The sequence below is a fragment of the Anopheles nili genome, chromosome 3, assembly GCF_943737925.1.
Source record: "Anopheles nili chromosome 3, idAnoNiliSN_F5_01, whole genome shotgun sequence".
Classification (NCBI taxonomy): Eukaryota; Metazoa; Arthropoda; class Insecta; order Diptera; family Culicidae; genus Anopheles; species Anopheles nili.
Window position 1 is genome coordinate 70302540 of NC_071292.1, and position 10659 is coordinate 70313198.

Below are 10659 nucleotides of genomic sequence, written 5' to 3' on the forward strand. Positions count from 1 at the left end.
TCTTTGTCTTCTTCTTGAGCATTCGAGGGTGAATATATCCTCCTATGAGTCGAAATTCGAAATAAAGGCAGCTTAGAAGCTATGTTTACTACAAAACTCACCATGTTCGAAGCATACAATCTGTGCTGTATTTCTTTCTTCGTGGTTTTTCGTTAAATAAACCCATAATTTACAAACAGCGTTTGATTGTCTCTGGTTAAACACTTTGAAGGAACTTCGACAAGAACGGCTAAATTAAAAAAAACAGCACATGATCACGGACAAAAGCTGTACCATACGGTGGAAGCAATTTGAAACAAATATAAAACAACAAAAGATAGCTGGAATGTTCAAAAGTGCTTTAAATATAAAGTATTTACCACGTGGTCATGCTATGTTGAAAGTAATGACAAGAAGTTATTATAGTTATCATATCAATCGTTTTTAGTATCATTTAGCGGAGGTTGATGCATATACACCGATTTACATAAACACATATATTGTTTCTGGACTAACCATTAACTTATGGTGTTTTTAAAGGACGAATATACCACGATTTCAATTGCTGAAGATCAAGCAACAAGCAGATGATGCTGTTAATTTGCTCACGTGCTCGATCGCTTGAAATATCCGAAACGGATGGAGGACTTACTTAACAAATGCCTAATCTTATAATAAATGGTTTCTTTTTGCATGCAGTGAATACATTTATCCGTTTCGTCATAATTAGCTCCCATGGAATGTTGAGCTATTTCCTATCAAATTTGGCGCAAAATTTCACCATAGCCATGCTGTCGTTTGCCGTTCATAACCTTGTTTTCTCATTTTTGACGCTATTTACGTCAAAAGCGATGTCAGATTGAAAGTGTGTGTATGGGATTGTTTTGGCCGGTATTATTGATAGCGCAAAATTTCGTAATTTTTTCATTCAAATTTAAATCCGCATTCTTGCTGAAGGTACGTAGACAAAACATTGTTTTGTTGGTTTTTATTTTGGAGACCAATCATATGTTAATTGAAATAAAACTTCATTTTGTTTGATTTCCTCTCTCTTGCTATCTTTTAAGACTGGAACCACACATGGTGAATGGTGTCTTTCGTTTGATATATTTGTTAATCGGTCTCATCCGCTTTAACATAATTTTCAATTATCCGGTTATACATTACTGAGATAGACTACTCGATTAACGTACAGACTGCTGCCAGTTGCATGTATAGTTGGATCTCAGCCCAAGGTATCGAAACAATACAATTTTCTGGTTCTTCGAAATAAAAAATCGCACCTTGACCGTGGTCAACGAAACAACAATGGCTATCGCTGCTTCCCTTCGCCACATATCCAATAGTGTGTTCCAACGATGGATTTGTTCAATCATTCCTCGAAATATACACAGCACGATTCGTAAGTATTACGAAATCACAGCTCAACAACGAGTGAAGTGGTGCTTCTAAGATGCAAATATTGATGCCTTATCTTTGAATGAATTCCCGCCTGTAGAACTGCGACACGGTGAATATGAATGGCAGGATCCTAAAAGCGAGGACGAAGTGTATGGCCTACTAATGCATGCAATGCGCTTGAATGGCGTTTGGTATTTGACCCCTTGTTTTTCCTTCTCACTTACAGAGTAAAAATTACGTACATTGATAAGGACGGAAAGGAAACGACTGTACGGGGGAAGGTTGGAGATAATGTGCTTTATCTTGCCCATCGGCACGGAATCGAAATGGAGGGTGCCTGTGAAGCGTCGTTGGCCTGCACCACCTGTCACGTGTATGTGCAAGACGAATTTCTCGACCGCTTGACCGAGCCAGAAGAAAAGGAGGACGATCTGCTCGATATGGCGCCATTTCTGAGAGAAAATTCCCGCCTCGGATGTCAGATTGTGCTTCAGAAAGATCTGGAAGGGATGCGTCTACAGCTTCCGCAAGCAACGCGGAACTTTTACGTGGACGGACACAAACCAAAGCCTCACTAGCCTAGTTCTGGTTGACTCGTTTTTACGTTATGTTTCTTTTTTGTTAGTTACTTGTAGTATCGCAATCCATCGATAGGCGGGCTGTAGAGTAACATTGCTGGGTGCATCTGTTAAGATGAAAGGGGATGATGTTAGATTTGTGCAGAACAATAAAAGCAATACGGAAAATCTAAACAGTTTTCGGAATAGTTGTTCAAAACTAGAAGCGGAAAAACGTTGCCTCTCATGAGTATCCTCGACAAGACTGGAATTACCGGTTTTGTAACTCTTCGCACCGTCTAAGATTCGTTTAATTTTTACAGAATGAAATAATTTGCATAGCGGTATGAACGAGTGCATCTTCTAATTCCAAGGGTAAAAAAAACAACACGGTAAGCATAACCGCAGGGGCGATATTCTAAACCAGTCCCTAGGCACTGGGAGAAGATACGTTTCAAGGTCACTTCAATGCTAACGGTAGGTCGCTTTTTTGTATTTTCCTGGAATTTTAAGTTTAAAACATAGATCCATCATAGGCTGCAATAAGTTGTACGCAGGAATTATTAATAAAGTCTTTTATTGAAATTAATTTATTCCTACTAGTGTTCTTTTGCGATTTATCTTTTTACAATGTCCTTTCACATAATCACACACGTGCGTGTTTTGCATGTAAGGATAACGAAACACCAACCGATTAAAATGCACCAATAAAACAAACTAGTACGATGAAGTTATTTGGATCGAGATACAATGATAACTTACTACAATTTACCATCCCTGCTACGGCAGTTACACTTCTGGGCTAGTTTTGTGCAGAGAAAAATATCATCGATATAGTACGAATTAATAAAGAAAACAGAGGAGCACAATAAGGGAAGAAACAGTGCTACAATCGTCATCAAAGCGTCGGGGAAAATCCAGTTCCCTCCCTAGGCCGGACGTTTGAGATCGGGATCGGCGAGCCTCGTACGGAAAAGCGAAACCCCTCTTCCGTGCGAATTTTTGCTAAAAATATATGTTTTTCTTCACGATATTCATGGCCGCATTAGAAGAGGGCGATCGAAACCTGTTCCAATGCAGGGCGACGAGCGGGAGGGAGTAGCTAATCACAATACAATGCTTTCCGTACCAGGGCGAGCGGGCCGCTTTCTTATTATATCTAGTTTCCTTGCCGTTTCGTCCCGGTGCGTGTTGTCCATTTTTTTCTTCGTTTCCTCAAATATGCCTTTGTGATTTGTGCAATGCAACGCAACGCTCCTTGCGCTGCGTTCCATAACGTTTTCGCACGTTCCGGATCCAGTTTTTAGCTCGCTCAGAGTGTCTTGATTGTGCTTGCGACGAAACCAAATGCAAAAACAAGGGCTACAATTTCCCTTTTCTAGTTTTCAATCCCTTTGCCCTAGCCAACAGCGATGGGTGCATGGCAGGATGGCCACTGTCAGCGAATGCTCGTTCCACCGCGATAATAATCGCTCCGGCCGGACCGGCCCGTCATCGAACGGTCCCGGCTGCGATCGTGACCGGAATAGCTGTCGTGGTAGTAGTGATCCCTGTGGGAAGCAAATCGTCTCATTATGCAGCAATCGGTGAGAAACGGAATAAAGGAGGGAAAGGAGAAGACGTTACCTTGCGCGCGCGTCCCGTTCCCATCGTTCTCGATCCCGGGCTTCGACTTCGCATGCCCTGCAGTGATGGTAGCCAGACATAGAGGACATCCCATGCCCCGAGTGTGCCCCGTAACCACCTCCCTTTGGATGGGATACTTTCCCATAATACACGCCCGGCGTTGGATCGTGCGGTTTGTTCGTTGCGGAAAAGTCCACTCGTATCCGGCGGTCGCCTATTTCGATACCATTCGCTTGATCGTGCGCCACCTTGGCATCTTCAGAGCTCTCGAAGTACACGAAACCGAATCCGCGGGAACGGCCGGTCTAAAAAAAGAAGCATACGTTAATTTCTGCCACAGAAGCACAAAAGTATCCGCGAAATGATGTCCGGAAAGGCCTTTAATGATATTGCTACTCTTCAGATGGGGGTGCATTTCATCCTAATAACTTTCCAGAATTGCTTATCTACCGCATGGGAACTAAATGGGATCTATGCTTCAAAATGCCATCGGATTTCATGCGGATTACACAGCGATATATTGGTTGGGACGCGGAACTCACCTTTGCATCCAGCACGACGGTGGTCTTTCGTAGTGGGCCAAACTTCGAGAATGTATCGTACAACTCCGCCTCGGTGGTATAGATGCTCAAGTTAAAAACAGCCAACACCACTTTTCCGGAGGAACCGTGTGACGAGCATTCAAGCCCGGCCATGCCCGACGATGAGGACGCAGGAGGGTGGTCATGATAGTGCGAGGTGGAGTGTGAACTTCGATGATGGGAGCTTCTCCGATAGCTCGAGGCACTGTAATCAGCTCCACGGCTGGATTCTGTTGTGCTATGGTATCGTTCTGAATCATCTCGATACTCTCGCCGGTAGCTTCGTTCTCGGCTGCGCGATCTAGAGTTCTGCGAAATTACGCGAACCGGGAAGGCAATGGATGATTATATTTATGCACCATGCTGGCAATTCGCCTGAATACCTCCTTTCTTACCTCATAATAATTGTAGTTCCTCGAGTGGCTCATTTTGTTGTGTTGAACCGGGTGCGAGCTAGTCAGTACTCCTCAAAAACAATAACAGTTCATCTAGCAACAATTATTCATTACAATATCTGGCTGAACAGCGAATGGATCTTGGGGATTGAGCAACTATATGAAATCGATTCACTTAGCAATTCAAAAACTAATCTCTTACTGTAAGCCAAGTTCCACCGTCGATTGGTGGCATTGCTCGTAAAACTATCAACAAGAGTAAAAGATACGAACAATTTTGCGCCTTGAGCTGATATACACTAGCGGATAACCGTAGGCCAGCTTCGGTCACGACCCTCGTACTGGCCGGCTTCCGCGGATAAGGAACGACCGCCGATCACGCTACATCGGGGCGAGAAACGCGTTTAACCCGGCGTATTTGCTAGAAATTTAGAACCAGTGTTAGAATGATAGAAAACAGGTATTCACCGCCATGCCAGACGGGTTTCGAAAAATGTCACGGAATTTGACGTTCCGGGTGCCGCGGCGAGTTTATTGTGTCACGTCGAACGATGCGATTGAGGTTACAGCTCCATATGTATGAAGAGTGTTTGATCGAAACAAGACCATTGTTCCTAGATTTAAAAAGGATTTATTTTTTGCTTACCCGAAGATGTTGATTCAAAAAACACATTACACATTAAAATACTATTAAACTATGAGTTACGAAGGCTGAAGCAGCCCTGTAGCGGTTCTATAGGTACCGGTTCAGAATGGCCCTGTGTCACACGAACCGCGCATTTTGACAGTCAGCAGGAGCGAATGCGCGGTTTGCATTTCAGGAACATTTCTTGGTCGTTTGTTTGCAGTAAGTTTACCTAGCCTAAGATATCTTTACCGTTAAAATGAGTGAATCTACATCTCAACAAACGGATGAAAATCCAGACGACGTTTTGAAAATACTAGTAGCAAGCGATATTCATCTGGGGTACAACGAAAAAGACCAGATTCGAGGTAATGATTAAGAGTGCGTATATGCTCGGCCAAGAATGTACCGGTATCAACTTGTTTTTCCCTTTGCAGGCGAGGACAGTTTCAACGCATTCGAAGAAGTTCTGCAGAATGCTGTAGTGAACGATGTAGACATAATTCTTCTCGGTGGCGATCTCTTTCACATGGCCAATCCTTCGTTGAATACACTGAATAAGTGTTTCCGGCTGTTGAGAACGTACACGCTTGGCGAAAAGCCGATAAAGGTGGAATTTTTGAGCGACCAGAATGAAAACTTCCTGGAGTCGCTGAGCCGCACCGTAAACTATGAGGATCCAAACATGAACATTGCCATACCGCTGTTTTCCATTCACGGAAACCACGACGATAGCACCGGATTCGGCTGCATCAGCTCGATGGATTTGCTGAGCACAAATGGATATGTTAATTACTTCGGTAAATGGAACGACGTGTCCCAGATCAAAATCCGCCCGATCATGCTGCAGAAGGGCCAGACAAAGTTGGCTCTGTACGGGCTCAGCTTCATCAACGATGCTCGACTCTGTCGGCTCTTTGCCGACGGCAAGGTGTTCATGGAAAAACCGGACGAGCCCGGATTCTTCAACATAATGGTGCTGCACCAGAACCGGGCGGAACGCGGGCTCAAACAATACCTGCCAGAGAACGCGCTCCCCGAGTTTCTGGATCTGGTGATCTGGGGACATGAGCATGATTGTCGCATCGTGCCGGAAGAGAATCCGGTGCGAAGGTTTTACGTATCGCAACCCGGCTCGACGGTGGCCACGTCGCTTTCCGAGGGCGAAGCGCTACCCAAGTGCTGTGGGTTGCTAAGCATTTACAAGAACGTCTTCCGTATGGATCCGATTCCGCTCAAAACGGTGCGTCCGTTCGAGTTTGAAACGATAGATCTGGCCAAATTGTCGAGCGAGCTGGAACTGGAAGAGGGGGACATACAGCAAAAGGTAATTGATTATGCTGCCGAACGAGTGGAAGAGTTGATCAACCGATCGCAAAAGAAACTGACAGGGTACGAGCGTCAACCCAAGCTGCCGCTCATTCGGCTCCGACTGATTGTCTCAAACGTTCAGCAACAGTTCAATAAGGTTCGTTTCGGGGGTCGCTTCCAAGGACGCGTAGCCAATTCGCAGGATATGGTGATTTTCAAGGTCAAAAAGGCGATCCGGCCGAAGGAAGAAAATGACGCGGCCGTCGACAAAGATAGGTTGCACAAAGCGTATCGGGAGGGAGCCCAGCGTGTGGAAGAGATCGTGAATGATTACTTCTGTAATGCGGACGAAGAGAACCAATTGGAGGTGGTGACACCACGTGGCATGTTGGAAGTTTGCCGCCGTGGTGTTGACCACGACGATGACGACGCGATGGAAAAAATCCTTAACTTCTACAAAGACATTATGGTCGAATATCTGCGCTCCAAGCAACCGGCCACCGAGGAAAACATCGAAGAGCTTTGCGCCGAATTTATGAGCAAAACAGTAGATATTGACGACAAAATGCTTGCCATGTTGGACAAGCGGTCGCAGAAGACACCCTTGCTGCCTTTGCAGCATTTCAACATCGTCGATGACGATGATGCAGTGTCACGAAACGACGATTTGCCTTCGGCAAGGCCTGTTGCTACACGTGGTAGCTCGAAAACGGAAAAGCCTGTAAAGGCGGCACCAGCGAAACCCCGGGGTGGAGGTACGCGTGGCGGTCGAGGATCTCGAGGAGGCAGAGGTGCTAGCAAAGCGGCTACCGCTGGTGCAAGCCTATCGCAAGCTTCTATCAGTTCCATGTTTAGCCAATCTTCTGCCAACAGTTCGATCTCGAGCGTGGCCACCAGAACACCGGTCAGAAAGGCCCCACAACGTGCCCGTCAGATGAGCTTTGATTCGGATGCCGATTAAGCGATGAGGTACTGAAGAGTGTATATACCCATCTTTAATTACTACTACTTTATTTCTTCTTATTTCATTCGTGAACTGTACACGAGGTTATCTTATAGTTAACAAATAATAACAGTAAAGGTACATCGCTCAGAGCGATGGCACCAAAGAAATAGATCCAGTTGTCGATCGACATTCCAAAAGCGCCTGAAATGTAAAACTACTCAAACTTAATGTCATGTGGTTATGTTTTTTCTTTAATAAAAATGACTTTAAAATAAACAGCTCATTACTTGTCGCGAGGGTGAAGTTTTCCAAGTCATGGTGCTGGCTCGGATTAACTTCTGGTAATTTTCAAACGCTCTCACACTCTATGAACCGAGTGTACATCTGCTTCGTCCCATTTCACGTCATTCGTCGGTCTAACATGGCTTCAATTTGTTACGCAGGAATTAGCGCCCCCGAATGTTTGATGCATCGGAACGGATACCTCCTGGCACCTGCTCATGTCCGATAGTGTCATACACCCGTTCAATCCATGGTCCATTTGTGAGGCCTACAGTGGGTGGGAACAATGTCAGGCCCACTTCTCTCTCTCTCTCACACACACACACTCACATGGACAGACGGTGCTGGATCGTTGCGCAAGGAGCGCGCGGAAAAGTCCTTTATAAACGCCTGCACGCTCGTAACCATAATCGTAACGATAAATGGCGTGCGCCTATCGGAAAGTGTCTGTTTTTTCGTCCCCCTCTCGATGCCCACGGAATTGATGGAGTTTTAGGGAGTGAACATGGTGATGATTATGAGTACACTAATATGAATATGAATCGTGCGGAGGGATTATCCGCACGCCTCATCCCTCGACGTGCCGCCGATGCTAACGACCAGGCGGACGCCTCGGTTCGGGTGGGAAGCGTCTGATGAAGACACTTTAAATAAATGACCAAATTTGCAGTTCGTAAAATCGAATGAAAAGGACACGTGGGACATGTCGGGGAGGGGGAGTGAGCGCACAAAACCAAAAAAAAAAACTTACACCAAAAGTCTGAGTGGCCGACAAAAGGGGGTAACAAATTGAAAGTACATGCAGAACGGCCGATTCAAACTGGACCAGAGGATGAGATTGCATGGCCGCTTTCACCCCACCGGCGGTCTTATGGCGGCTGCAGCGATAGCGTACTTGGCGTGTTTGATCGGGATATAAAAGGCTAATTAAATTATGGCGAAATTAACACGTAATAGAGCTGCGGCTTGTGACACCGCACAATTGTTCACATTTACGGAAATTGAATCGAAGTGAGTGGTCAGTCAATGGCTTTACATAATCCTCGATCCTTTTGTGTAGCTGAGCGCGTTAAACACTGTCGCTTCAGTTACCAATGCGGCACTGCAGGGATGAAGTTTTTCCCCACAATTATCTCTAACCATTTCGCACCCTTTCGAGGCCGTCATTCCAGTGGCATGAATGAACGCCTGTTTGTCCCTGTGCACATCGAGTTTCGAGAGGTTTGTGTTGTTTGAAATGCTGCTCGGTACCTATCCTCGACCTCCAACCGAGCGGCGGTCACTTGAGATTATCCACGCTAACTGATATCGGGCGTCTCCATAAAAGCGCACCCTTGGCGGACTGTCTGAGACAGTGCAATCTAGAGTTCTTGCTGAAAGCGTATTCGCAAACGTTCTTCGAGGCTTTTTTCGAGAAATGAAAGGTAATTAGCTGGCGAAAGGCGTTGTATTCGAGCTACATTTTGTTGTGTTCTTTGCTACAGGAAACATGTTCCTCATCCTGGGACTCGCTCTGGTGGTCACAGCTGACCTAAGTATGGCCGATGATCGTTGCCCACCAGTGGATGACCCACTCCAACCGCCAGTCCTTTTGCCCTACCCATCCGACTGCAGCAAGTTCTTGATCTGCAGCCATGGACACGCGATCGTGAGCAAGTGTCCGCCAGGATTGCACTGGAACGATGCACACAAACAGTGCGACTATCCATCGCAGGCGCAGTGTCTGCCAGAAAGTGAAACCCAAAACGCACCGGAACCGTCTGCGAATTGCCCGGAGGTGTACGATCCAGATCATATGGTGTATGTGCCGCATGAGCAGGACTGCAGCCGGTACTACATTTGTGATCCGTTCGGTGTGGAACTCGAGCAGCAGTGTCCGTCTGGGTTGCACTGGAATCCGTTGGTGAACTACTGTGATTTCCCGGAGTTGGCGCAATGCGAGGAACGAACCTTGGAGTAGGTCACACACCCGTCTTCTGCCTTGACGTCAATGCCAGCCGACGACGTATTACAGTGAAGTGCCTCTGCTGCTTTGTCTAGTGATTGTAAATAATCAGTTAAGAAAAAAAGAACCCCATTTAGGTTTATCTGCTTGATAACTGCACGTTGTTTTCATTTCACCACAATCTGACACTTCAGGACGAGGGCTCAGTGTGCCACCGTCGCTTTAACCGTAGTGGGTTTAGGACCTGCGATTAGGTCGTTTAACGGGAGTTTTTAAGCAAACGCCTGCTTCGATTGTCCTGCTGGATGATTCACATCATCCGCTTTCGCTTCCAGCAGGACCCTACCAAAATGGCTTCCATGTGTTCGTGCTTTGTTATTTGTCGATTCAAAAGGGGTGTAGAAAGCCCGTGCCATGGGCATCATAAAGCTGTGACGATCGTCTCCGGTGGCGCTGGGAGTTTGGGGGAATAAACTACATAAATTTTATCCCTCATCCAAGTGTTACGTTCTCCCGGGGTGCACGTAACCCGTGCGGAGGGAACAGTTTGTCAACTGTCATCAAAAGCACGTGGTCTACGGTTTGAGCGAGTTTTGATTTGTCGGGGATTTGGAGAACGAGAGTAAAACAAAAAAAGAGCATATGAATGCTTCATCCGTTGCTGGGTGGAAAATGGTAGTGATTCAGGTTGGGAAATGCATAAAAATGTTGTTAAAATTGAGCCCTCGGTTTAGCCGGTTTGCTGAGAGGTCGAGACGAATCACGAAGTCGATTTGTTGAGCGGCATGTCTGCTAACTCTCCAAGGTGACGTCCCATTCGAGCGGTAACCGGTGGGTGGTGGTGATTATGGACAACTTTTACCATATTGCTTGCCATAATCCCAGCCAGCGGTCGCTACCCAGCACGCTTCAATGTGGCGTATGGGAATTGCGGCCCGACCCGATGATGTTGATGAATCCCAAAAGCCAAATTGGCCAATGCCACGGTGCTGTTCTTATGCTGTTTTTAGT

The 10659-nt window shown here is 46.1% G+C and overlaps 4 protein-coding genes across 4 annotated transcripts; 3 read left to right on the forward strand and 1 right to left on the reverse strand.

The window, feature by feature from the left end:
* The first annotated feature begins 843 nt into the window (after positions 1-843).
* On the forward strand, positions 844-2102 carry LOC128723481 (adrenodoxin-like protein 1, mitochondrial). Its single transcript, XM_053817227.1, has 4 exons — positions 844-936; positions 1047-1381; positions 1478-1529; positions 1607-2102. Exons 2-4 carry the CDS (start codon positions 1288-1290, stop codon positions 1956-1958), a joined length of 498 nt encoding a protein of 165 aa, XP_053673202.1. The 5' UTR covers positions 844-936; positions 1047-1287; the 3' UTR covers positions 1959-2102.
* A 445-nt stretch (positions 2103-2547) lies between these two features.
* Positions 2548-4678, reverse strand: LOC128723479 (transformer-2 protein homolog alpha-like). The gene is made up of 4 exons (XM_053817225.1): positions 4540-4678; positions 4106-4453; positions 3564-3868; positions 2548-3487 (listed from the first exon to the last, which is right to left on the reverse strand). Exons 1-4 carry the CDS (start codon positions 4570-4572, stop codon positions 3376-3378), a joined length of 798 nt encoding a protein of 265 aa, XP_053673200.1. The 5' UTR covers positions 4573-4678; the 3' UTR covers positions 2548-3375.
* Positions 4679-5423: 745 nt separating this feature from the next.
* Positions 5424-7436, forward strand: LOC128725378 (double-strand break repair protein MRE11). Its single transcript, XM_053819119.1, has 2 exons — positions 5424-5532; positions 5602-7436. Exons 1-2 carry the CDS (start codon positions 5424-5426, stop codon positions 7434-7436), a joined length of 1944 nt encoding a protein of 647 aa, XP_053675094.1.
* Positions 7437-9063: 1627 nt separating this feature from the next.
* On the forward strand, positions 9064-9802 carry LOC128723351 (peritrophin-1-like). The gene is made up of 2 exons (XM_053817080.1): positions 9064-9127; positions 9188-9802. Exons 1-2 carry the CDS (start codon positions 9121-9123, stop codon positions 9661-9663), a joined length of 483 nt encoding a protein of 160 aa, XP_053673055.1. The 5' UTR covers positions 9064-9120; the 3' UTR covers positions 9664-9802.
* Positions 9803-10659: the final 857 nt, after the last annotated feature.

Excerpts from the sequence above, each read along its gene's own strand:
- LOC128723481 (XM_053817227.1), top strand. The coding sequence starts at position 1,288 with ATGGCTATCGCTGCTTCCCTTCGCCACATATCCAATAGTGTGTTCCAA. Across the intron at positions 1,382-1,477 it reads AAATATACACAGCACGATTC|AACTGCGACACGGTGAATAT; the intron begins GTAAGTATTACG and ends TCCCGCCTGTAG. Across the intron at positions 1,530-1,606 it reads CCTAAAAGCGAGGACGAAGT|AGTAAAAATTACGTACATTG; the intron begins GTATGGCCTACT and ends TCTCACTTACAG.
- LOC128723479 (XM_053817225.1), bottom strand. The coding sequence starts at position 4,572 with ATGAGCCACTCGAGGAACTACAATTATTATGAG. Across the intron at positions 4,454-4,539 it reads GGAACTACAATTATTATGAG|AACTCTAGATCGCGCAGCCG; the intron begins GTAAGAAAGGAG and ends GTAATTTCGCAG. Across the intron at positions 3,488-3,563 it reads GAACGGGACGCGCGCGCAAG|GGATCACTACTACCACGACA; the intron begins GTAACGTCTTCT and ends TGCTTCCCACAG.
- LOC128725378 (XM_053819119.1), top strand. The coding sequence starts at position 5,424 with ATGAGTGAATCTACATCTCAACAAACGGATGAAAATCCAGACGACGTT. Across the intron at positions 5,533-5,601 it reads CGAAAAAGACCAGATTCGAG|GCGAGGACAGTTTCAACGCA; the intron begins GTAATGATTAAG and ends TTCCCTTTGCAG.